Below are 22,286 nucleotides of genomic sequence, written 5' to 3' on the forward strand. Positions count from 1 at the left end.
GGGGTGGGGTCCGCTACTGCTCGAACAGCCAGGTCTTGAGCTGCTTCCTGAAGGCGAGGTGGTCCTGGGTGAGGCGAAGGTGGGTGGGGAGGGAGTTCCATGTCTTGGCGGCCAGGTAGGAGAAGGACCTTCCTCCTGTGGTGGCTCTTTGGATGCGGGGGACGGCGGCGAGGGCGTGGTTGGTCGATCGAAGCTGGCGGGTGGGAGTGTAGAAGTTGAGTCGGTTGTTGAGGTATCCTGGGCCTTGGTTGTGCAGGGCTTTGTGTGCGTGGGTGAGGAGTCGGAACGTGATTCTCTTGTTGATCGGGAGCCAGTGCGGGTCTCTCAGGTGTTCGGAGATGTGGCTGTGTCGGGGGATGTCCAGGATGAGTCTTGCTGAGGCGTTCTGGATCCGCTGGAGTCTCTTCTGGAGTTTGGCAGTGGTTCCGGCGTAGAGGGAGTTGCAGTAGGCCAGTCGGCTGGTGACGAGGGCCTGGGTGACCGTCTTCCTAGTCTCGGTGGGGATCCACCGGAAGATCTTGCGTAGCATGCGCAGGGTGTTGAAGCATGACGAGGAGACGGCGTTCACTTGTCTGGTCATGGACAGGGAGGAGTCCAGGATGAAGCCCAGGTTTCGTGCGTGGTCCGTTGGTTTGGGTGCGCTGCCCAGGGCAAGGGGCCACCAGGAGTCGTCCCAGGCGGAGGGTGAAGATCCCAGGATGAGGACTTCCGTCTTATCTGAGTTCAGTTTCAGGCGGCTGTTCATCATCCACTCGGCTACGTCTTTCATCCCTTCGTGTAGGGTGGCTCTGGCGGTGGCGGAGTCGTTGGTGAGGGAGAGGATCAGCTGGGTGTCGTCGGCGTACGAGATGATGTTGAGGTTGTGCTGGCGTGCGATGGCCGCAAGGGGGCTCATGTAGACATTGAAGAGAGTGGGGCTGAGCGATGAACCTTGGGGGACTCCGCAGATGACTTCGGTGGCCTCTGATTTGAACGGGGGGAGGCGGACTCTCTGTGTCCTTCCGGCGAGGAAGGAGGTGATCCATTCTAGTGCCTTTTCTTGGATTCCGACATTGCTGAGGCGCTGTACTAGGGTGCGGTGGCAGACAGTGTTGAATGCTGCGGAGAGGTCCAGGAGGATGAGGGCCGCTGTTTCCCCGTTGTCGAGCAGGGCTCGGATGTCGTCAGTGGCGGCGATGAGGGCGGTCTCGGTGCTGTGGTTGGCCCGGAAGCCAGACTGCGAGGGGTCGAGGGATCCATTTGTCTCGAGGAAGGCGACCAGCTGCTTGTTGACGGTCTTCTCGATGACTTTGGCCGGAAACGGGAGGAGCGAGATGGGGCGGTAGTTTTTGAGTTCAGTGGGGTCCGCTGATGGTTTCTTCAGTAGAGTTCGGCGTGCTTCCAGCTCTCCGGGAAGGTTGCGGTGGCGAAGGAGGTGTTGATGATGTCCCGTAGGTGGGGTGCGATGATGGAGTCGGCCTTGTTGAAGACGTGGTGAGGGCAGGGGTCGGTTGGAGATCCGGAGTGGATGGAGTTCATCATGCGTAGCGTTTCTTCGGTGTTGATCGGGGTCCAGGCGCGGAGGGTGGTGGTGGGGGGCGCAGGTGAAGTCGTGGGGAGCGTTGACTGTGTGCTGAAGCTGTTGTGTATATCTGCGATCTTGTTGTGCAAGTAGGAGGCGAGGGAGTTGCAGAGGTCTTGCGATGGGGTGATGTCGTTGTTTCCGGCGCTGGGGTTGGAGAGCTCTTTGATGATTTTGAAGAGTTCCTTGCTGTTGTGTGCGTTGTCGTCTAGTCGCTCCTTGAATGCGGTTTTCTTGGTGGTGTGGATCAGTTGGTGGTGTTTTCGGGTGGCGAGCTTGAGGGTGGTCATGTTGTCTGGTGTTGGGTCTCTGCGCCAGGCTCTCTCGAGGGCTCGGCAGTTCTTCTTGGAGCTCTTGAGTTCGTCGGTGAACCATGGTGCTTTCTTACTGCCGGGTCTGCTGGGCGGGGTCCTCAGTGGGGCGAGGTCGTCTGCGCAGTTGCTGATCCACCTCGTGAGGTTGTTGGCGGCCTGGCTAGGGTTCGCTGAGCTGGCGGGGGGGTCCTGGCTCAGGGACGCGACGAGCTGGTCGGCTGTGATCTTGTTCCAGCTTCTGCGTGCAGCCTGTTGCTGGTGGTGGTGGATCGTGTTCTTTTTGAAGCTGAAGTGGACGCAGCTGTGGTCCGTCCAGTGGAGTCCGGTGGCGTGGCTGAAGGCGATGTCCTTGCTGGAGGAGAAGACGGGGTCGAGCGTGTGTCCGGCGTAGTGGGTGGGGGTGGTCACCAGCTGCTTGAGACCGAGGTTGGCGAGGTTGTCCAGTAAGGTGGTGGTGTTGCGGTCGTTGTTGTTCTCCAGGTGGAAGTTGAGGTCCCCGAGGAGGATGTAGTCAACGGAGGGGAGAGCGTGCGGGCTGATGAAGTCGGCGATGTCTTCGCTGAATTGTGTGCGTGGTCCCGGGGGTCTGTAGATGAGGGTGGTCTCGGGGTCGGTGTGGATCTGGAAGTGCAGGTGTTCGGCGGCTCTGAAGGTGTCGTCGATGTTGGTCGTGATGCCGATGGTGTTCCTGTGGATGATGGCGATGCCTCCTCCGGTCTGATTGACGCGGTCCCTCCGGGTGATGTTGTATCCGTCCGGGATGGCGATGGCGATGTCGGGTGCTGAGGAGGCGTTCATCCAGGTTTCCGTGAGGAAGGCGATGTCTGGTGATGTTGTGTCGAGCAGGTTCCAGAGTTCCACGGCGTGTCTGTGGAACGGAGCGGGTGTTGAGCAGGATGCACTTCAAGTGGTTGCTGCTGGTTTTCGGGTTGGCGGGTGCGGGTGCCGTGCAGGTCCGGATGCAGGAGAACTTGCAGGAGTGGCAGCTGAAGGGTCCGTGTGTGCGTCTTGGGGTGGCTCGGTGGCATCCAGGGATCCGGCCGGTGTTGAGTGCGTTGAGGGCGGCGGCGTCGTAGGTCTGTCGGGGGCGTCTTGCATCGGCGGGGGCCAGGGGTCCTGGCACTGGGCGCGGTCCAGGCGCAGACGGGCTTGCCTTTGGCGCGCCTTCGGCGCACAATCGGCGCACCTGCTGCGTGTCAACGCTGCGCGTGGGAGTGGGCGACATAAGTTAGGAGCCGGGAGGGCGGGTCAGCTGGGTGGCGGCGAATGGGCGTCTGGGGGCTTGGCCGCAGGGAGGCAGCGGCGGGAAAGTCTGGGCGAGCGGCGGCTCTGCGGTGGATGGGGCGCTCTGTCGGCCGGCTCTGCGGTGGCTGGGGCGCTCTGGCGGCCGGTATTGCGGGCTGGGTCGCTCAAGTGCGGTCGGCGTCAGCGGGAGGCAGGAGGGGGTGACCAGGCCTAGGGAAGGCGCTGTGGTCACTGAGGAGGGCTGTCTGCGGTCCCCATAAGTTAGAAGCCGGAAGGGCGGGTCAGCTGGGTGGCGGCGAATGGGCGTCTGGGGGCGTGGCCGCAGGGCGGCAGCGGCGGGAAAGTCTGGGCGAGCAGCGGCTCTGCGGTGGATGGGGCGCTCTGGCGGCCGGCTCTGCGGTGGCTGGGGCGCTCTGGCGGCCGGTATTGCGGGCTGGGTCGCTCAAGTGCGGTCGGCGTCAGCGGGAGGCAGGAGGGGGTGACCAAGCCTAGGGAAGGCGCTGTGGTCACTGAGGAGGGCTGTCCGCGGTCCCCTTAAGTTAGGAGCCGGGAGGGCGGGTCAGCTGGGTGGCGGCGAATGGGCGTCTGGGGGCGTGGCCGCAGGGAGGCAGCGGCGGGAAAGTCTGGGCGAGCGGCGGCTCTGCGGTGGATGGGGCGCTCTGGCGGCTGGCTCTGCGGTGGCTGGGGCGCTCTGGCGGTCGGTATTGCAGGCTGGGTCGCTCAAGTGCGGTCGGCGTCAGCGGGAGGCAGGAGGGGGTGCCCAGGCCTAGGGAAGGCGCTGTGGTCACTGAGGAGGGCTGTCTGCGGTCCCCTTAACTTAGGAGCCGGGAGGGCGGGTCAGCTGGGTGGCGGCGAATGGGCGTCTGGGGGCGTGGCCGCAGGGAGGCAGCAGCGGGAAAGTCTCTGCGGTGGATGGGGCGCTCTGGCGGCTCTCCCTTCCGGATCAGCACTGTCCTTGTAAGCGCCCCCGATCCCACCTCCCCTGCGCGCGCCGTGATGCTTGGGAGCTCACCAGATGCCAAGCACGACCCCCTGCAACGCCCCAGAGAGAGGTCCTGTTACCATGCTGTGGCTCCCACGGTGTCCAGGGGTTACACTGCGCCTCTTTTGAGTCGAGTGGGATGCTGGGGTGGTATAAAGTGCAGGCTTTGATTATCGTCCTGTACACTTCAGAACCTGTCTAGGACAGTGGCGCTGGAAGCAAGACAAGCTCTCCAATGTAAAGAAGAACTGTGGAGTATGTGCCCCCTGTTGGGGAGTAAACCAAAGTCATGATTTGGGTGAAGTGGGGGGCACACATACATCGGCCTGATGCCTCCACAACCACCCCCTCCCCCCGCCTTACTAATGATAGATACGCCCTGGGTGAGGAAACCTGTGGGACCCACCCCGAAAACATTGCTGATTTTGTTCTGCTCTTTTATTACATTACTGCTTGTAAATAGCATTTGCTGTGCCGGTGTAATATTGCATCCTTACTTGCACCGTGTCTCTACAGCAGATGCTTTAACCCTCTGAGCTATCGTACTGGCGCCATCTTACTGCAGCTGCATGAGGCCGGCCCACTAAAAGCGACCACAGCCTGGAACATATTGCAACGAGGGGAATAATGTGGTAAATGTTATTAAAAGCGCGATCAGGGAAATAATTTCCAATTACAGTGCATCAGCCGCCCCTCCTCACCCGAAATCCGGCCCAAATTATGTACATATTTTTGTTGCGCTTTTGATACATCAAGGCCTCTGATGACAGGCTCTGATAGATATAGGATTTAAGAGTGGAGCGGGCATACTTTTCACGCTCACCTGGCCGTCAGCGGGCAGCGGGAGGGTGGGCGGGAAAGGAGACACGGACAGCGGGAGGGGGGGGCGGGAAAGGAGACACGGACAGCGGGTGGGGAGAGGTGGGAAAGGAGACACGGACAGCTGGAGTGGGGGCCGGAAAGGAGACATGGACAGCGGGAGGGGGGGCGGGAAAAAGACACGGACAGCGGGAGGGGGCGGGAAACATACACGGACAGCGGGGCAGAAGGCAAGACAAGAAAGAACAAGCATTTGCAATGCAATAGGTCTCGCATTAGGAAAGTTTGAGCTATTGGTCTTGTAAATGACAAATATTTTATTTATGTGTTGGTTTTGAAAATAGCGAAATTAATAGCTTTGCCATGGGCTGGAACGGTCAGCAGTGGCTTGTCTCCCATCCAGAGAAGCCCTGGCCTGCCTGCTGGGGCTGGACGGGGCAGCTCCAAAGCTGCTGTGCACGTGCTGGTGTCTGTCGAGTGACATAGTGGGCAAAAAACGATGGATTGGAATGCGGCCTGCAGCGTTTGCCAGTAGCGGAGACGCTGCCATTGCACCCATCCCCGCTGTGCATGTATCCGAGCTGGAAAGAGGCCGAGGGCGCGTGTTGATGCTGTCAGTATCCTCACGTGCAGGCATAACGGAGATGAGAGGTGGCATAAGGGAAAGAGGGGCATAACGAAATGGAGGGCGCGCAAAACAGGAAGGATGAGAGAACGGCTGAGAGAGACAGAGGGCAACAGAAAGAGACATGGGAGGGAGAGACACATCTGGGAAGATGAGGGGGAGGGGGTGTTAGAGAGATGCGTGCGAGAAAAGATGACGGGAAACAGAGGGAAAGAGGGAGGATGGTAGAAAGGAGTAGTCGAGGGAGACATGAGCGCCTGGAGAGGGGTCAGAGAGAAGTTAAAAGTAAAATTAGAGATAGGGTGAGGGTGGGAAGAGAAGGCGAGGATGGGAAGAGAGGGTGAGTGGGGGGAGGGCAAAGGAGACGCTGAGATGAGGGGGCACAGAATGGGTGAGGGATATCAGTAGAGTCAGAGAGAAAGAGAGACAACGAAACACACAGTAAAGTGGTCGGACAGACCACAAAGGGTCGGAGAGATGGAAAGCGAGGAGGGGAGACTTTTATTTTATTTTATTGAATGCATTTTTATATAGCGCGGACTTTACCCACAGGTGTCAGAGCGCATCACCGTAGAACCTAGTATGTTACATGAGGAGACTACAGCGCGAGAGAGACCGATGAGGGGACACAAACTAAAGGAGACAAAAAAGTTGTTGGACGGTGGAAGAAAAAACACGGTTTAAGAGGGGCAAAGACAGACAGACACAGGGAGACAAAAAAGTAGGTGGACAGTGGAAGAAAAAACACAGTTTAAGAGGGGCAAAGAAAGACAGACACAGGGGGATGGGGTGATGGAGACATGGAAAGGGGGCAAGTGATTAGGGGACACAGTGTTGGAATACGGCCTGCAGCGTTTGCCAGTAGCGGAGACGCTGGCATTGCACCTATCCCCGCTGTGCATGAATCCGAGCTGGAAAGAGGCCGAGGGCGCGTGTTGATGCTATCAGTATCCTCACGTGCAGGCATAACGGAGATGAGTTGCACTTTTAAATACCATTTTCATGTTAATTTGTAACGTGTGGCTCCAAACTTGGCAACATATATTCATCACTCTAAATTGTGCACTATGAATAATTCAAGGACGAGAATTTCTTTTAAATGCCTGGCAATGTTCAAGTCTCTCTCGTTCCTTTGAGAGGTGCAGCTTGTGGGATTGTCAGACATCCCCACACACGCTGTACAATAACAGTGCGCCAGCCCCACAACACTGGCGTCTGAGCGTGCATGTCTGTAGAATGAGAATGTAAACACGCCCCGGTCACTGGAGTTTAAAGGAGCATGGTGCACCCATGCCAAGGATCTGTACGCTCTAAAAAGCCACTAAGGCAAGTTCGTGTAACACCCACCACCAATATTGACTTTTTTCTTAACATTTCGGGGATGCGAAGACCAGCGTTTTAAAATAAAGTAATCCAGTTTTTTTTCTCCAAACATAGTACAAAATAGAGACACTTCCTGAATCGAGAAATCAGTGCAAATGTTGTTTGATTATACAAGGACAGTGCCTGGCGAGTAACCACAACCCCAGGCTGCTTTTATTTTAGTGCAGGGATTCAATGGCAAACACGCGCAAAACCTCCCGGACATATGTGAATCTATGCGAATGATGCCTGATGGCAGCAGTAGCAACTCCCGGGCGTGGGGACATACTGCCTGGTCTCCCACTAACCAGGTGCAAGCAGTCCCCAAAAAAACAAATGCAAAAAAGCGAAGAAAAACCAGAAAAGCAAACTAATAAACTGGTGTTCTTACTCACCCACGCCGTATTTTTCTTCTTTCTTGGTGGGGACCTATCAAATCATTTTCAGGGAGAGCTTCGGCGGGGAACCCCTTTCTTTGGAAGCGGTATCTGGGGGTTCCTGACCCACCCGGAACCCCTGCTCCCCGTCACACGAGCGCCGTCAGGCAGGGCGGCGGAACAGGCAGGAAACTGCACTCTTCTAAGCGGCCATTTTCCATATCTCTGGCCAGCAGCAGGAAAAAGTTTTGCCAAGACGGCATGCGCGGCTGTTGCCCCGCTGCTGGAGAGAGGCGAGCTCCGGAGTCCGACGGGCCTCAGAGGTGCCCGGCAGCGGGTCCTGGTCTGGTGGGAGCTACAGTAGGGCCGGGAGGCAGGGGAACCGTGGATCCCAGCGCCGGGAGGGAGCAGAACCGCTGGTCCTACGGCTTGGAGTGGGAGGAAGCTCCTACCCGGCAGCCGAGATGGGAGGGAGCTCGGCGAAAGCCGCGGGGCTGGGTTGGGAGGAAGGTCGGCTATGGCCTCTGGGAAGGGAGGAAAGTCGGTGCGGCTGGGTCCCGAGAACAGCTGGGCGGACACATCCAGCTAGCGTGGCGCGTTTTTCTGCAATTCTATAAAATAGTCGTAGGAAATAACACACGTTGACGTCACGGTGTTTAAAAGTACATGGTCAAACTTTATTTGATTACCTGACAACATGTGTAAATTCCCACCTTTCGAACTTGCCTTCATTCACCTTATTACAAAGCATGGATGTGCTATTCTGTTTAAAAAGCAGTTCAGCGTTGCCATGTTGAGAACAAGCAATCGTGATCGGAAAACAAGCTCTTTTAAAAAATGCCCGCCCCCTTTAGCAATAACGAAACCAGATCAAAAACGAAACCTGCCGTGGGGCTGGACTTCCGTCTTCGGGAGCCCGCGCCCACGGAGTGCCTGAACAGAAAAGCAGTGCTGGTGACACGGGGCTCCCATGCCCGAGGGAGAGCCCCGCGGAGGCTGCAGAGTCCGGCGATGCGGTGAGTGGGGTTGATCGGGGGTCGTCTTTATGTGGGGGGGTCGTCTTTATGTTGGGGAGGAATTGTCTGTGTGTGTACTCTCATGTGTGGGCGGCGGCGGGGGGGCTGGGGAGGTGTGGTGTGTGTCTGTATGTGTGCGCTCGTGTGTGTGTTGTGTGTGCCTGCCTGCGTGTGCATGTGTTGTGAACAGCCTGCCGGAATGTATGTGTGTGTGCGTGCCTGCCTGCGCGCGTGTGTGTGTGTGTGTGTGTGTATGTGCCTGCGTGCATGTGCGCGCGTGTGTGTGCCTGCGTGCGTGCCTGTTCACCGACGCGAAAGCGTGCGCGTTCACGCACCCAAATCCAGCCAAATCGGCAACAGAGGCGCGTAACACCCTCCTGTCCCTAATTCCCCCGAGACGGCTGACTAAAGTTGTCGAACTGGAGCATCCTATCGGATGCAACTCCAGCTCGACCTAAAAAGGATGAAAATCCATGCATAAATGAGCAGATGGGACTACAACCCATTGCGATTCAAAACATGTAAACTGAAATGATGGACTCTTGCCGGTGCGTATCTAGGGTCCATGAACGTACAATGTAGATAAAACTAAACTCATTGTACAATCCTATTAAGGATAAAATAAAACAGTACTGTGAGCAAGTAAAGTCGCACAATGTAGATCTAACTGAACTCATTGTAGAATCCTATGAAGGATAAAGTGGAGATAAACAGAAACTTATCCACCATAAGACGAAACGTAAATGCAAATGGTAAAACACAACCCCTAATAAACAAACTATATGTGAACGTGTCACCGTATGTATGTGAAAACGTGAAAAATTGCATGCATACAAAAGTGAATATTCTGCCAATGAACATTTGTCTCTGTAAAAAAAAAATCTTGCCCCACGAGAAAAACTATTGAGAAAAGACATGTGATATGGTACCAATGAACTTGAACATGCAAATACATTTGAAAGCCAACAAACTGATAAGAAAGAAATGAAACATGCACCGTAAACTTAGCATATCGGAATAGTCACTGGTGTGCCTGTCACCGGGATAGAAATAGAAAGGCTTGTTTGGCACAATTCCCAAAAAACTGGCAGAATAACTTGAGTAATGCAGTAAATAATACCAACAAGCATTATACATTGACTTGAAAAATCACCAGTGAGCAAAATCCTACTCCAACTGAAAAATGGATGATAAAAAACAGGCTTAACTGTCCCAAGAGACTTGAACAAGAACAGACTTTGCCAGGGGGCACAGTCACAAGTCTGTGCGAGTCACTGATGCTTCCAAGAGCTGCCACCACCCACCGGCTGAGCAGAAGCGCTCTGACGTAGAAGAACAAGGAGGTACCTGCATAGAAATGCGCTGTGAAGACAAACTAGGAGAGCAGGAGAGGAGCCGATCTCGCCGATTTCCACACTGCGACGCTGCCGCAGTTGAGTAGCGTGATTGGCAAAACAGACAGTGACCTCGGAGAAAACGCCAATCCCAAGATGGCGGCACGCTCCACTGACTCCGCGCCGGGTGGCTTGCAGTCACAGCCTGCTGTCAAGCGTTGCAGATGAGCTGCCTATATAGCGACATCACAGAGAAACACAGAGCTGACGTTGCAGGAGAAAGAAGATCCCTCGAAGCAGGAGATCCCACAGAGCTGCCAGCGTCAGCAGAAGGTTAGTGCGCGCATTGGAAAACGCCACGCGTCTCTTTTTGAATCTCCCACGCAGCGGTTAAACTGCAAAGAAACGATGGGCCTCCCCAAAACAAATAGATAAAACTGAGTATGCTCACCAAACTTCCTCTGTTGCCTGGGTCAATGGGTTGATCACAGAATGACTTGAATAAAGATTTTTGTAAAATCCTTGTTTTAAAACACCAATGGAGAGTTAAAACAGACCCATGTGGTAGCGGTCTAGTTGTTCCGGAGACGGAACAGGAAGCAGCTAGGCAGGAAGCGGAAGGCGGCCAGGTTGTTTGCTGGCGCCGACCGCAAGAGCAGTCACGCAGCCCCGGCGCTCCCAATAAATACATAATTTAAAGCAAAAACGGAGTCTATGATCATCATTACAATGGCGACGAGTCGGGATCTCTAAAGACCCGCGCACGCACACGCGACCTCGGCGATTACACCCGCATTGTGCGTTAGACACAAATTAAGCTCCGGAGCGCGGCAGAGGAGCTGGGACCAGTGAAGTTTTGGCGCGAAGGTGAACCACCACGTCCCCATGCCAAGCAACTGACAGCCAGCCAGCCAAGCATAGTGCACCACCCTACCAAGCTGGAAAAACGCCCAGAAAAACGCCCAGACAGCAGAGGGCACCAAAGGACAGTGAGGGACCACTGCTGATAACCAGAAGAACACGGCTGGGTTGTGCACTGCGGAGGAACATCACCTGGTGACCAGGCACCCAGGCAGAGTGACACACGCTGGCGCAAAAAGCAGGCCCATCACGTCCAGGGGCGGTAGGGGCAAGGCAGGCGACATCCGACACCACTAGGGGCACGCTAGTGGAGGATAGCGAAGAGGAGAGCGGGGGAGACGAAGGAGTGGAGCAGGACGCTCCGGGCAGTCCGACCAGGCAGGCAAACGCCGCATCTACTGGAAGGAGGAACGCACCAACCATGGCGAACCCGAGCAATTCTCTCACGCAGCTGGTGCCATTCCTTACGAAGAGCGGAGAACCAGAGAGAAAATGGGAGGACTGGAAGAGGTACTTCCTGAATTACCTGGAGGCATTAGAAGAGGAGGGCGACACCCCATTCACAAGCAAAAGAAAAAAGAAAATTTTGCTCCACAATTTAGGCCCAGAAGGGCTCAGGATCTACGACACCATAGTGAAAGGTGAGAGGACGGCGGGGGACGCGGAAGTGTTTGATCACGCCATTGAGGATTTGGACGCACATTACAGACCAGTGGTGTGTGTCGCAATTGACAGGTTCAATTTCTTTCAGAGAAAGCAGAAAAATGGTGAGTCAGTGGACGAATACGTGGTTGCACTGAAGAAGTTGGCCATCACCTGCAAGTTTGGAACCCTACATGATGAACTCGTTAGGGACCAAATAATTATGCATACCACCAGCTCTCACATTCAGGAGAAGCTGTGGGTCAACGGCGACGCTCCCCTCAAGGAGATCTGGGCGATGGTCAAGAAGGCCGAGTTGTCGAAGAGGTGCGCTCAGGCGGCGAAGAGGGATGCCCAAGAATCACAAGCGGTGTGCAGAGTGATGACGCCCAACAGAAATGACCGATGGAAACAGAGTGATGCGAGGAGGAACCAAGGAGGTAGCAGAGCAGAGTTCCATACAAGACCGCAGTCGGACGGCAGGACACACAAAGCGGGTAAAGCACAGTGTTACCGGTGCGGTAGCAGCTCTCACTTGGGCAACGACAAGGCATGCCCCGCCTTCAGGGCCAAGTGCTCCTACTGCAACATATTCGGACACTATGAGAAGGTGTGTCGCAGGAAGCCCAAAAGCGCAGTGGTGCGGCTGGTGGACCAAGAGCAAGGAGGTGATTCCAGCGACCAGGAAAGTGCAGTGGAAGAGGAGGAATTCCTCTACATCGACGTACAGATTTTGGAAATGGATGGCTCCAACACGGATAGACCCAGGCTAGACATGCACATAGGGGGAGTACCCCTGGAGATGATTGCGGACAGTGGAGCACCTATATCTATAATCCAGAGACGTGTGTGGGAGAACGATTTCGCACCCATTCTCAAAGACACTTTGTTACCCATGGATGTGAGACCGGTAACGTACACCGGACAAAAGATTCCCATGCTGGGCTATTGTCCGCTCATGTTCGAATTTAGAGGCCGGCAGGCGCAATGTAAACTGTATGTTGCAGAGAAAGGCCCATCTGTACTGAGTTGGAAAGACCAGGGGGCATTGGGAATTCAACTCAACCCGGGAGGCATAGAGAAAATTCTACTGATGGACATGGAAGTCAAGGAGAATGTGCAGTTGTGGCGGGCAACGTATCCGAGAGTCTTCAATGGGCAGATAGGTGAGCTGAGCAAATACACGCATCTCATCAAACTCAAAGACGGAGCGGTGCCGGTAGTGCACAAAGTGAGGAACATCCCGTTCCGCAGCAGAGAGGCAGTACAAATAGAATTGGAAAGGCTGGAGAGGGAAGGCGTCATCAGAGCGATTGAGAGTGCGGAATGGCTATCTCCCCTGGTCGTTGCCCAGAAGCCCAACGGCAAGGTACGTCTATGTGTAGACCTGAGAGAATTAAATAAGAACATTGTCGTGGATAAATTCCCCCTTCCGCGCATCAATGAGATGTTGGCAAAAACTAAGGATGTCACATGGTTTTCCACGGTGGACCTATCATCCGCCTACCATCAAGTGAAGCTTCACCCATCGTGCACACACCTCACCTCCTTTATCACGCCATTCGGGTGTTATGAGTTTGTGAGGATGCCGTTCGGCCTTGCCTCGGCAGCGGCCGTATTCCAGAAAATAATGCACAAACTGTTGAAAGACCTGAAGGATGTCCTTTTCTTCCAAGATGACATTTTAGTGATGGGGAAATCAATGCATGATCACAACGCAAAGCTCCACAAGGTGCTACAAAGGCTGCAGGATAATGGGTTGACTGCTGAATGGTCCAAGTGCAGTTTGGGAGTTCAGTCTGTCACATATCTCGGTCATGAGATTAGTGGACAGGGAATAACACCCAAGAAGGCAAACATCAGAGCCATCGAAGAGGCACCCACTCCAGAAAAGAAGGAGGATGTTCGGTCATTCTTAGGAATGGCTGAGTATTACAGCAAGTTCATCCCACAGTTCGCAACCAAGACACACTGTATGAGACAACTGCTTAAGGAAAGAAACAGGTTCCAGTGGAGAAAGGAAGAGCAAGCGGAGTTCGATGCACTCAAACGAGAAATGAGCACTGCAATTCCCCTCAAGGGCTTCGATCCCAGAGCTGAATCCGTTCTCACCACGGACGCAAGTGACCGAGGCCTAGGGGCAGTCCTGATGCAGAGGGAGGATTCGGGTGAGATGTCGACGGTCAGCTTTGCCTCCCGTTCGTTGACGCCTAATGAGGAGAAGTTCAGCGTGGTGGAGAAGGAAATGCTGGCTGTAGTCTGGGCAGTGGAGAAATTCAGGCAGTATCTATGGGGGGCCAAGTTCCTTGTCAAAACGGACCACAAGCCATTAGTTCGCGTCCTGACGTCGAGCGGACATGATCATGCCACACCCAGAATCGCCAAGATGACCCTCCGATTATTGGACTTTGTCTATGATGTTGAGCACATACCGGGGCCACAGAACAAAGTGGCTGACTTTCTGAGCAGGGCGGCGGCCATGGACGAGGCACAGAATGAGGAAAAGAATGACTGGGAAGGATATATGGTAGCAACCATTCAGGACACCGAGGAAGTAATAAGTGCCCAAGACTGGGAAAGTGCCTACAAAGAAGACACGGATCTGGAAGCAGTGAAAGGCTACGTAACACATGGCTGGCCTGAGAAGAGACATTTGAAGGAGGAATTGAAAAGGTACTGGGAAGTTAGGGAGGAGCTGTCTATAGCGGACAACCCTGTGTTCCTACTCCGTGGTGACAAGGTGGTACCACCCCAGAGCATATTGGAACGGCTGATGTCCTTACTCCATGAAGGGCACCAAGGGATCACGAAGACTAAAGCGTTGGCCAGACAGGCATACTGGTGGCCGGCCATTGATGCACAAGTTGAACGGCACGTGCGCAACTGTGAGTCCTGTGCCAGGGCTGACAAATCTCAAAGCATGCTTAGGCCGCCATTGGGAAGATTTCCTATTCCGGAAGGTCCATGGGAAATGTTATCGGTGGACATAATGGGGCCAGTTCTGGACAAAGATGGTACTCCGAAATATGTACTAGTGGCAATTGATAAGTATTCCAAGTGGCCGGAGCTGCAAGTATTGGAACAGGTGGACACTGAGGCGGTGATACGTTTCTTGCGCACCACGTTCGTCAGCGAGGGCATCCCCAGGATCATCACCTGCGACAATGGTCCCCAGTTCACGTCTGAGAAGTGGATCGCCTTTACCAGCAGGAATGGCATTGAAGTGAAACACACCCCGATCTACCACCCCGCTGGAAATGGACAGGTGGAGCGCTTCAACCGGGTGATAATGGGCACCATACAAGCAGCTATTGAAGATGGCCTAGATTGGGAAAGAGAGTTGGAAAAAATGATTTGGGCATATCGCATTACACCCGGAAGTACGGGCTATAGCCCCTTCAAGATCTTAAGAGGTAGGGAAGCATTCACCAAAGACAATGCGGCCTGGAAGAAATTGGTGGTGCAGAGCAAGTGGTCACCAGCGGTGGTAAGAAAGAACCTGGAGAGAGCACAGGACATATACACTGTGCATTACAACAAAAGGAGGAACACGCGCAGTACGGAATTGGACAAAGGAGAGTGGGTGAGGGTGAAACTCGCCATCAGGAAGAAGAAAGGGGAAAGTAAGTTTTCTCCACCCCTCAAAGTAGTGGAGCCATACTCCCGGTCTGCACTGCTGAGCGACGGAAAGGTATGGTCTATGGACAGAATGGCCAGGTGCAGCAAGATAATGAAATGGGAGGAGGAGATAGAAGAAGGAGCGGAACAGGTCATTGAAGAAGGAGAAGGTGAAGTGAGTGTGAGACAGGAAGAGAATGTCGGAGGAAGTGGTGAGAGACAAGGAGAGAACGTCGACGATACTGATAGGAGATCTGCAGGTGAAGGAAGAGAAAGGTGGAAGCCAACAGGAGAAGGAAACAGAAGAGAAGGAAGTGGTGAGAAGAGAGAGAGAGACAGAGAAGAGGAAAGCAATAGAGAACGAAGAGATAAAGGTATGACGGAAGGTGAGAGGAAGGAAGAGAGAATGGAGACTCGTGTAGGAAGAAGAATCAAGGTACCGGAGAGATTTAAAGATTTCGTAATGGACTAGAAGTAAGACTTTGTAAATTGTTGTGTGATTAAAAGGGGGGAGATATGTGGTAGCGGTCTAGTTGTTCCGGAGACGGAACAGGAAGCAGCTAGGCAGAAAGCGGAAGGCGGCCAGGTTGTTTGCTGGCGCCGACCGCAAGAGCAGTCACGCAGCCCCGGCGCTCCCAATAAATACATAATTTAAAGCAAAAACGGAGTCTATGATCATCATTACAACCCAGTTCCAAACTCTGCGACAATGACTATGTGCAATACACCCAAACTGAAACTGCCACAACGCAAAATGTAAACACCAGTATAATTCAAGAATCAGTAGCACACAATGCCTTTGACCATAATGACCATTTTACGCGATGTTGAAGTATGGCACACTTGGGCTGGAACGATGTGATCAGCGTATCCAAGTGAGAAAATTGAGTTGAAGCACAGCAACTCATGTACAGCTGAAAGAGGAAAAGCAGGAACTGGCACAATTGTATTGTGGGCAACCGGTGGCAAGGTCACTGGTGCGGCTGAGGGATGCCAGTATTCAATAAACACGCAGCTGTAGTTTAATAGAAAATCCTTTACCTTTGCTGAGGGCTAGAGGTTTACCAAGCCCTTAAAGTTCAGGGGATACTCCTTCTTGTCAGGTAGCCCACACAGGTTCTTTTCGTCAACTTGTAGCCATAAATTTGTAGTATTTAACTCCAGGTAGATGTGATGAGTTTAAAGAGGATTTATTCAGGAAAGTTACAGGATACAAGATGAGTAATATACGTCCCACCATGAGCAGCTAGCATGCTGCTCAGCCCACTCAACTGTGACTTCTCTGACAGATTCCCAACATTCTGAACAGCATCATCACAGCAACATTCTTCTGGTGGTAAAATAGCATTGCATCTACAAGTACAGGATACAACAAAAGGCCAACAGGGCCTGTAAGATGTACTGCCATCTCTGGAATGGCTCGAATGTCGAGATTGAGGCCATTCAGAGGATGTCACCCCCCCCAGTAGGCACTAGGTGAGTGGGGGGAGTAGTATGTGACAGTGTGGATGGCGCGGGCTCCGAAGCCCGCAGCGAGGTTAGAATGGTGGTTGGAATAACCGAGCCATTAGCTATCAGGGAGAGAAGCTAATGGGGTAGTCAACAGAGGCAGGTAGGCTGCCTCTGCGACCCTCCCTGGTCTTGTGAGAGTGTAAGAGAGTATGCCAGCTAGCAAAGTGACTGTGTAATGCTGAGTCTCAGGCTATGGACCGAGAGGGAGGGTTACTTCAAAGCATAATGAGTTAGAGAAAACATTTGAAGTCGTTTATACAGGTGGACAAATTGTTAGTTGAAGCACAGTAGCTAGAATAAGGATCATAAATGTTCCCTTGGCAGGGGATCTTCCTGAATGATTCAGAGCATACCTGGTCCATTAGTGTGAATGTGGCTTTCCGAGGTCTCCGAATTGTGAGTCGGTGAGCGAGGAGCGCTCATGGTGCGCAGGTGGTTAATAATGCCCCTCTTTGTTTGGAGAGAGGTCTGTTCTTTGACGCGTGCCCTGCGTTTGGGGGCCAGGACAGTAAACCATTCCGGACACATCACCCCTCTGCGGGGGGACCCCGGTGGAGAAGGCCCCCTGTCATCCGAGTCTATGAAGGAGACGCTTTGCTTCATGCAATGAGCGGAGAGCGTGTCGCTTGCCCTCCCAAGAGAAAATTAATGTGAAAAGGTGGCCCCAACTATATTTAATTTGAGGAGCCCGTAATTTGTGTGTAATAGGCTTGAATTCTTTACGGCTACAAAGAGTGACCGGGGCAATGTCCTGGAAGACTTGATTGGGGTGGCCTTTGTACGTCAGATTTGTTTCTCCCTGTATCTTCAGGAGGATGGCCTTTCTGAGCTCTCCCTGGTCGAGAGCGCTGGGGCTGCGAGCTAGCTGAGACCGAGCATTTTCTTTGCTGCTTTTATCACGTTGCCTGAATTCATTTTTAAAACATTTTAAATTGTGTAACTATTTTGCTGCTGGGGGGCTGTAAATCATTTAGTTAAAAGGGGAAAGTAACGAGGCACACTGACACCCCTTCACACGCCACTGCTCTCTGTTTCCTGCCTCGCCCAGCCGTTTACTGAACCGGCTGCAAGCGTCGGTGGGCGCCATCTTTGGTGTGGCTGGGGCTGCGCTCTAGTCGCGCCGGCCTCCCGCCCTCCTTAGCTATTTAGCTTGGCCTGGAACTCGCTTCGCTGCCTTTCTGAGCTCTCCCTGGTCGAGAGCGCTGGGGCTGCGAGCTAGCTGAGACCGAGCATTTTCTTTGCTGCTTTTATCACGTTGCCTGAATTCATTTTTAAAACATTTTAAATTGTGTAACTATTTTGCTGCTGGGGGGCTGTAAATCATTTAGTTAAGAGGGGAAAGTAACGAGGCACACTGACACCCCTTCACACGCCACTGCTCTCTGTTTCCTGCCTCGCCCAGCCGTTTACTGAACCGGCTGCAAGCGTCGGTGGGCGCCATATTTGGTGTGGCTGGGGCTGCGCTCTAGTCGCGCCGGCCTCCCGCCCTTCTCACACTCTATATAACTAGCACTATGATCAGACGGCGCAGCGGGCTGGCGCAGCGGGCGCGCCGGACGCGCGCCGAAGCCGCGCCTAAGCCAAGCCCGTCTGCGCCCGTACGCGGCCGGACACGGCCCAGGACCATGACCCCTGGCCCCTTAGTGCGCTATTCCTCAAATCAACTCAGACTGCTTAATCCGCGATATGTTAGCCACCATTGCATCCCCTTGCCTCCCTCCACCGCTGTGGGTATTAATCCCGCCCCGTGTTCTGGATGCCAATATCAATTACCGTCTCCACTTCTGTCTGATTTATCAGTTCCTGATGCCCCCTCCAATACGATCATTACTCCCTCTCGGGGCTGTCGAGCAGCGCTCATTAACACGCGCTCCCTCCCATGCCATAGTCTGGATATCAGTGAGTTTATCATTACTCACGATCTTGACTTCCTCTTCGCCACCGAAACTTGGGGAGATGCGGGCTCGGGACCAGACTTCTGTCAAGCTACCCCTGATGGCTATAGCTTTGTGAGACATGACAGACAAATAGGAAGAGGGGGAGGACTCGCTATAATTTACAAGAATCAGTACCACACTACGCTTGACCCCATTCTATCCACTAAATGTGAAGCAGCAACTTTTGCAATCAACATTAATTGTAAACAAACCTTCAAAGGTATTCTGTTATACCGACCTCCTGGACCTCGGAACTGCTTTCTTGGTTCCCTCTCTGAGCTAAATGACTATACCATAGACTCCACTGACTACACGATACTGGGAGATTTTAACTTCCCTTTGGAAGAACAGGGAAATCATGATACCTTCCAACTTACTGCTGACTTCCTAACTTTAGGACTTCAACAATTGGTAAAGGGAACTACTCACCAGGCGGGACACACATTGGATGGTGTGTTCACCAATAACTCTCTCATCACTATACTAGATATTTTACCCCTTACCTGGACTGATCATAGGGCTATTATCTTTGGTATTGACACTCGGCCAGTTAACCCTCCCTTTTCTAGACCACCCAGCAGAGAAGGAATTCGTGCCTGGAAGAATGCTGATATCCCTCAGATGGCAGATATCTTGACATTATCTTCCCCGATTATAGGATCCAACCTTGTCCCTTCTGCTTCCGATTTCCAAGATTGGATCAGGAATGCTGCTGATCAAGTAGCCCCGGAAAAGTCTATCCGACCTAACAGAAGACTGCCATCAGCGGCGTGGTATACAGAAGAGCTTAGACTTCATCGACAACATTGTAGGAATTTAGAAAGACGCTGGAGGAAATCCTATTGCCCCATAGCTAAGCAATCCTACAAAGATGCCTTAACTATATATAAAAAGGCTATCATTGCTCAGAAAACGATTTTTTTCTCGACCCAAATAGATAATGCCAGTAACTCGGCCAGAGAATTGTTCTCAGTGGTCACCTCCCTATCTACTCCTTCGTCTGGTTTTGGAGTTGAACCCTCCCAGCCTTTCTGTAATGCGTTGTCCACTTTTTTTATCACTAAAGTGGCAGATATCTACGCATCTTTTGGTGGGGATGCAGGGATTAGATCCACTGTCAGCAGTAAGGAAACACCCCATATTAACCATGCCCCCCTTTCCTCATTTGCCGCCACCACAGAAGACCAAATTAGCAGACTCATCTCCATCACCAAGTCTGGATCCCCTTTGGATCCATGTCCTCCTTCAGTGATGGCTAATTTAAGTGAGGTGATTTCTCACCCACTTATGGAAATCTGTAACACTGCCTTTCAAACCGGCTGTTATCCAGCCCCGTGGAGGAAGGCAGTGATTAAGCCTCTTTTGAAGAAGCCCTCTCTGGATCCCTCCGACGTGGTCAGCTACAGACCCATTGCCTGTCTCCCCTTTCCCGCCAAAATTTGCGAAGCTCTGATGAATAAACAACTCTCAGAGTTCGTCGACATTCACCAACTCTTAGACGAAACGCAGTTTGGCTTTAGGAAAGGACATGGAACGGAGACCGCTCTAATAAAAGCTTCAGATGAAATTAGAGCCATTATGGACCAGGGAGGTGCGGCCATCCTGATTCTTCTAGATCTGTCCGCAGCATTTGACACGGTCGACCATGCTATTTTGGTCGACCGTGTCACAGCTTTGGGGATAAACGGTTCGGCTAGAGACCTTATTTCATCTTTCCTGGCCGACCGTACCCAGACAGTCAAGTTGGGTAATTACTACTCTCCCGTCTCTGCATTACCATGTGGAGTACCACAGGGCTCCTCGCTAAGTCCCACGTTATTTAACATCTACGTAACGGACTTAGCGAGGGTAATAAAGGCCCATGGGGTGCGATTAACATCCTACGCAGATGACACCCAACTGGTGCTGACGATCCATAAGAATGGCACAGCGGTGGCAGCCAATTTCCAGGAGGCTATGCTTGCTGTTAGTATGTGGATGTCCTCCAATTGCCTAAGGCTTAACTCGGATAAAACCGAGGTTATGACCTTTGGCAATTCCTCCCCAGAATGGTCCTCCATCTGGTGGCCCAACCAGCTGGGTTCTCCACCTGTCCCAGTGGAAAAGGCGAGGAATTTGGGAGTCATCTTCGACAGCAAGCTGACATTCAACCTTCATGTCAACAAGGTTGTCTCCTCTGCTTTCTTTATTTTAAAGAAAATTAAGAAATTGCTGCCTTACCTCCCCACCTCAGCTGGGAAGACCCTAGTTACCACCTTGGTATTTTCTAAAACCGATTACGGAAATGCCCTTTTTCTCAATACCCAGAAACTTGTGTTGTCTAAGCTACAGTCTTTACAGAACGCGGCTGTTAGAATTCTCTTAGACATTCCTCACCGCCAGCCTACTACCCCTGCCATTCGCCAGCTTCATTGGCTCAGAATAGAGAGCCAAATTAAATTCAAGGCCCTCTGCATTGCCTACAAGGCAGTGCATGGCGTCGGACCCAAGTTTCTGACTGAGGCATTTCAGCTGTACATTCCCAAAAGGCTGCTGAGATCTGCTAACACTTGCCTCTTACCAGTACCTCGCACAAGAACGGCAACTTGGGGAGACAGACGCTTTCTGTTTGCCACACCAAAACTTTGGAACCTTCTACCACTAAGTATCAAAAATGCCCCTAACTTGATGAGCTTCCGGAGGCTCTTAAAGACATGGTTGTTCAATCAGTGAATTCTATTGCTGCGGTCTTGCTAGCCCACATATGCGCCGAGACACCTCAGGGTAATTGTTGCGCAATAAAAATTTCTAAATAAATAAATAAATTCTTTTTCTACAAAGAAATTTACTCAGATGAGAATGTCTGAGACAAAGCCCTGACGGTCCCAGGGGTCAGCACTTCGGGGCGCTCTGTCCAGGGCCGGTAGGGAAGCATCATCGTCTGCTCTGAGTGTGTGCAGAAGTACAGTGGGGAAGGCCAAAATGTCCTGGTCCTCTGCTCCCCACGGGACCCCGCTAATGCGGACATTGTTTCTCCGGCTGCGGTTTTCCAAATCTTCTTTTTTCAGTTGCAGGTTAATATGCTGGTCTTATAGTTCAGCCATTCAGCGCCAGAGGCTCTCATGATCTTCCACGTGGGGTGTCCATCGTGCACTCAAGGTCGTCCACCCGGCCCCCAATTTCGGTGACATCTTGTTGGATTTCTCATAGGCAAGATTTAAAGTCACTCTTGAGCAATCCAATTTCAGCCTTGATTTCTTGTAGAAATAGGTCAAGAAATCCTGTGTAATCGGCGCCACCATCGGTTGTTTGACCGAGGTGGAAGTATTCGGCGGGTCCGAAGTAGGTAGCTGCTGGGGAGTGAGTGGATTTCAACCATAGGGATTCCACCGGATTGTCTTAAGCTAGAGTAGGTGCAGAGTCTTTGCCCGCTTTGGGTCACGGCATGGCGGAAGACAGCTTTTTCCTGAATGTTGCGTATCACAGAAAAAGACACAAGAGGACAGGGAAGGAAATGCTAGCTTTGTGGGCGGCAGTCCCCCCCGGGGATGCTGTGGACCAGCCGCGGCGGAGTAGTTGAGGGTTAAGACCCTATCTGTGCCAGCGGGTGGGCTTGGGTGCCATAGGCTGTTTGGATCCCATCCACGTCTGTGATAGCGGTGAACCCAGAGATCCAGGGGAGGGCTCGGGGGGAAGGCGCCAAGAAGCTGAACGAAAGAGATTAATAGAATCGGTGAGCAGGCCCTGTAGGAGAGATCCTTCATCTGGGGGCCAGAGGGAAAAGTATGGAGGATCCAGGGGTGCGAGTGCAGTTGTAAAACTTCGCTAAGTTTCAGCCCGTAGGATTGTCCTTAGCTGGGGTGAGCGAGGGTCTTTGCTCCTTTTTTAGAGCGTGGTATGGTGAGAGTTAAGTCCTCCAAAGTACAGTGCATAGGAAGAATGATTCCAGGGGATAAGGGATTTACGATGTGCTGGGAGGCCATTGTTGTCCTTGCTATGGTAAAGTAGTCATATATCAATTCCCCAGTGCGTACAGATGGAAGCCTCAGAATGGTGTCCACCAAGGGCCCCCTCACATCCGTAGAGAGGTCGGACCCCCAAG

At 52.8% G+C, this 22,286-nt stretch overlaps 1 protein-coding gene across 4 annotated transcripts in view; it reads left to right on the top strand.

The window, feature by feature from the left end:
- LOC144753169 (uncharacterized) overlaps nt 1-22,286 on the top strand; it is a 281,794-nt gene that overhangs the window by 141,278 nt on the left and 118,230 nt on the right. For 3 of the 4 annotated variants that reach the window (XM_078640936.1, XM_078640939.1, XM_078640937.1), the window contains exon 1: nt 8,030-9,968. The exons of the other annotated variant lie outside the window; for it this stretch is intronic. In XM_078640936.1, coding sequence (XP_078497062.1) covers nt 9,860-9,968 — 109 coding nt within the window. In that variant the 5' untranslated portion in view covers nt 8,030-9,859. Of the gene's footprint in view, nt 1-8,029; nt 9,969-22,286 lie in introns of those variants that run through there. 4 annotated transcript variants of the gene reach the window in all.

This window comes from Lissotriton helveticus, chromosome 5_1 (assembly GCF_964261635.1).
Source record: "Lissotriton helveticus chromosome 5_1, aLisHel1.1, whole genome shotgun sequence".
Taxonomy (NCBI): Eukaryota; Metazoa; Chordata; class Amphibia; order Caudata; family Salamandridae; genus Lissotriton; species Lissotriton helveticus.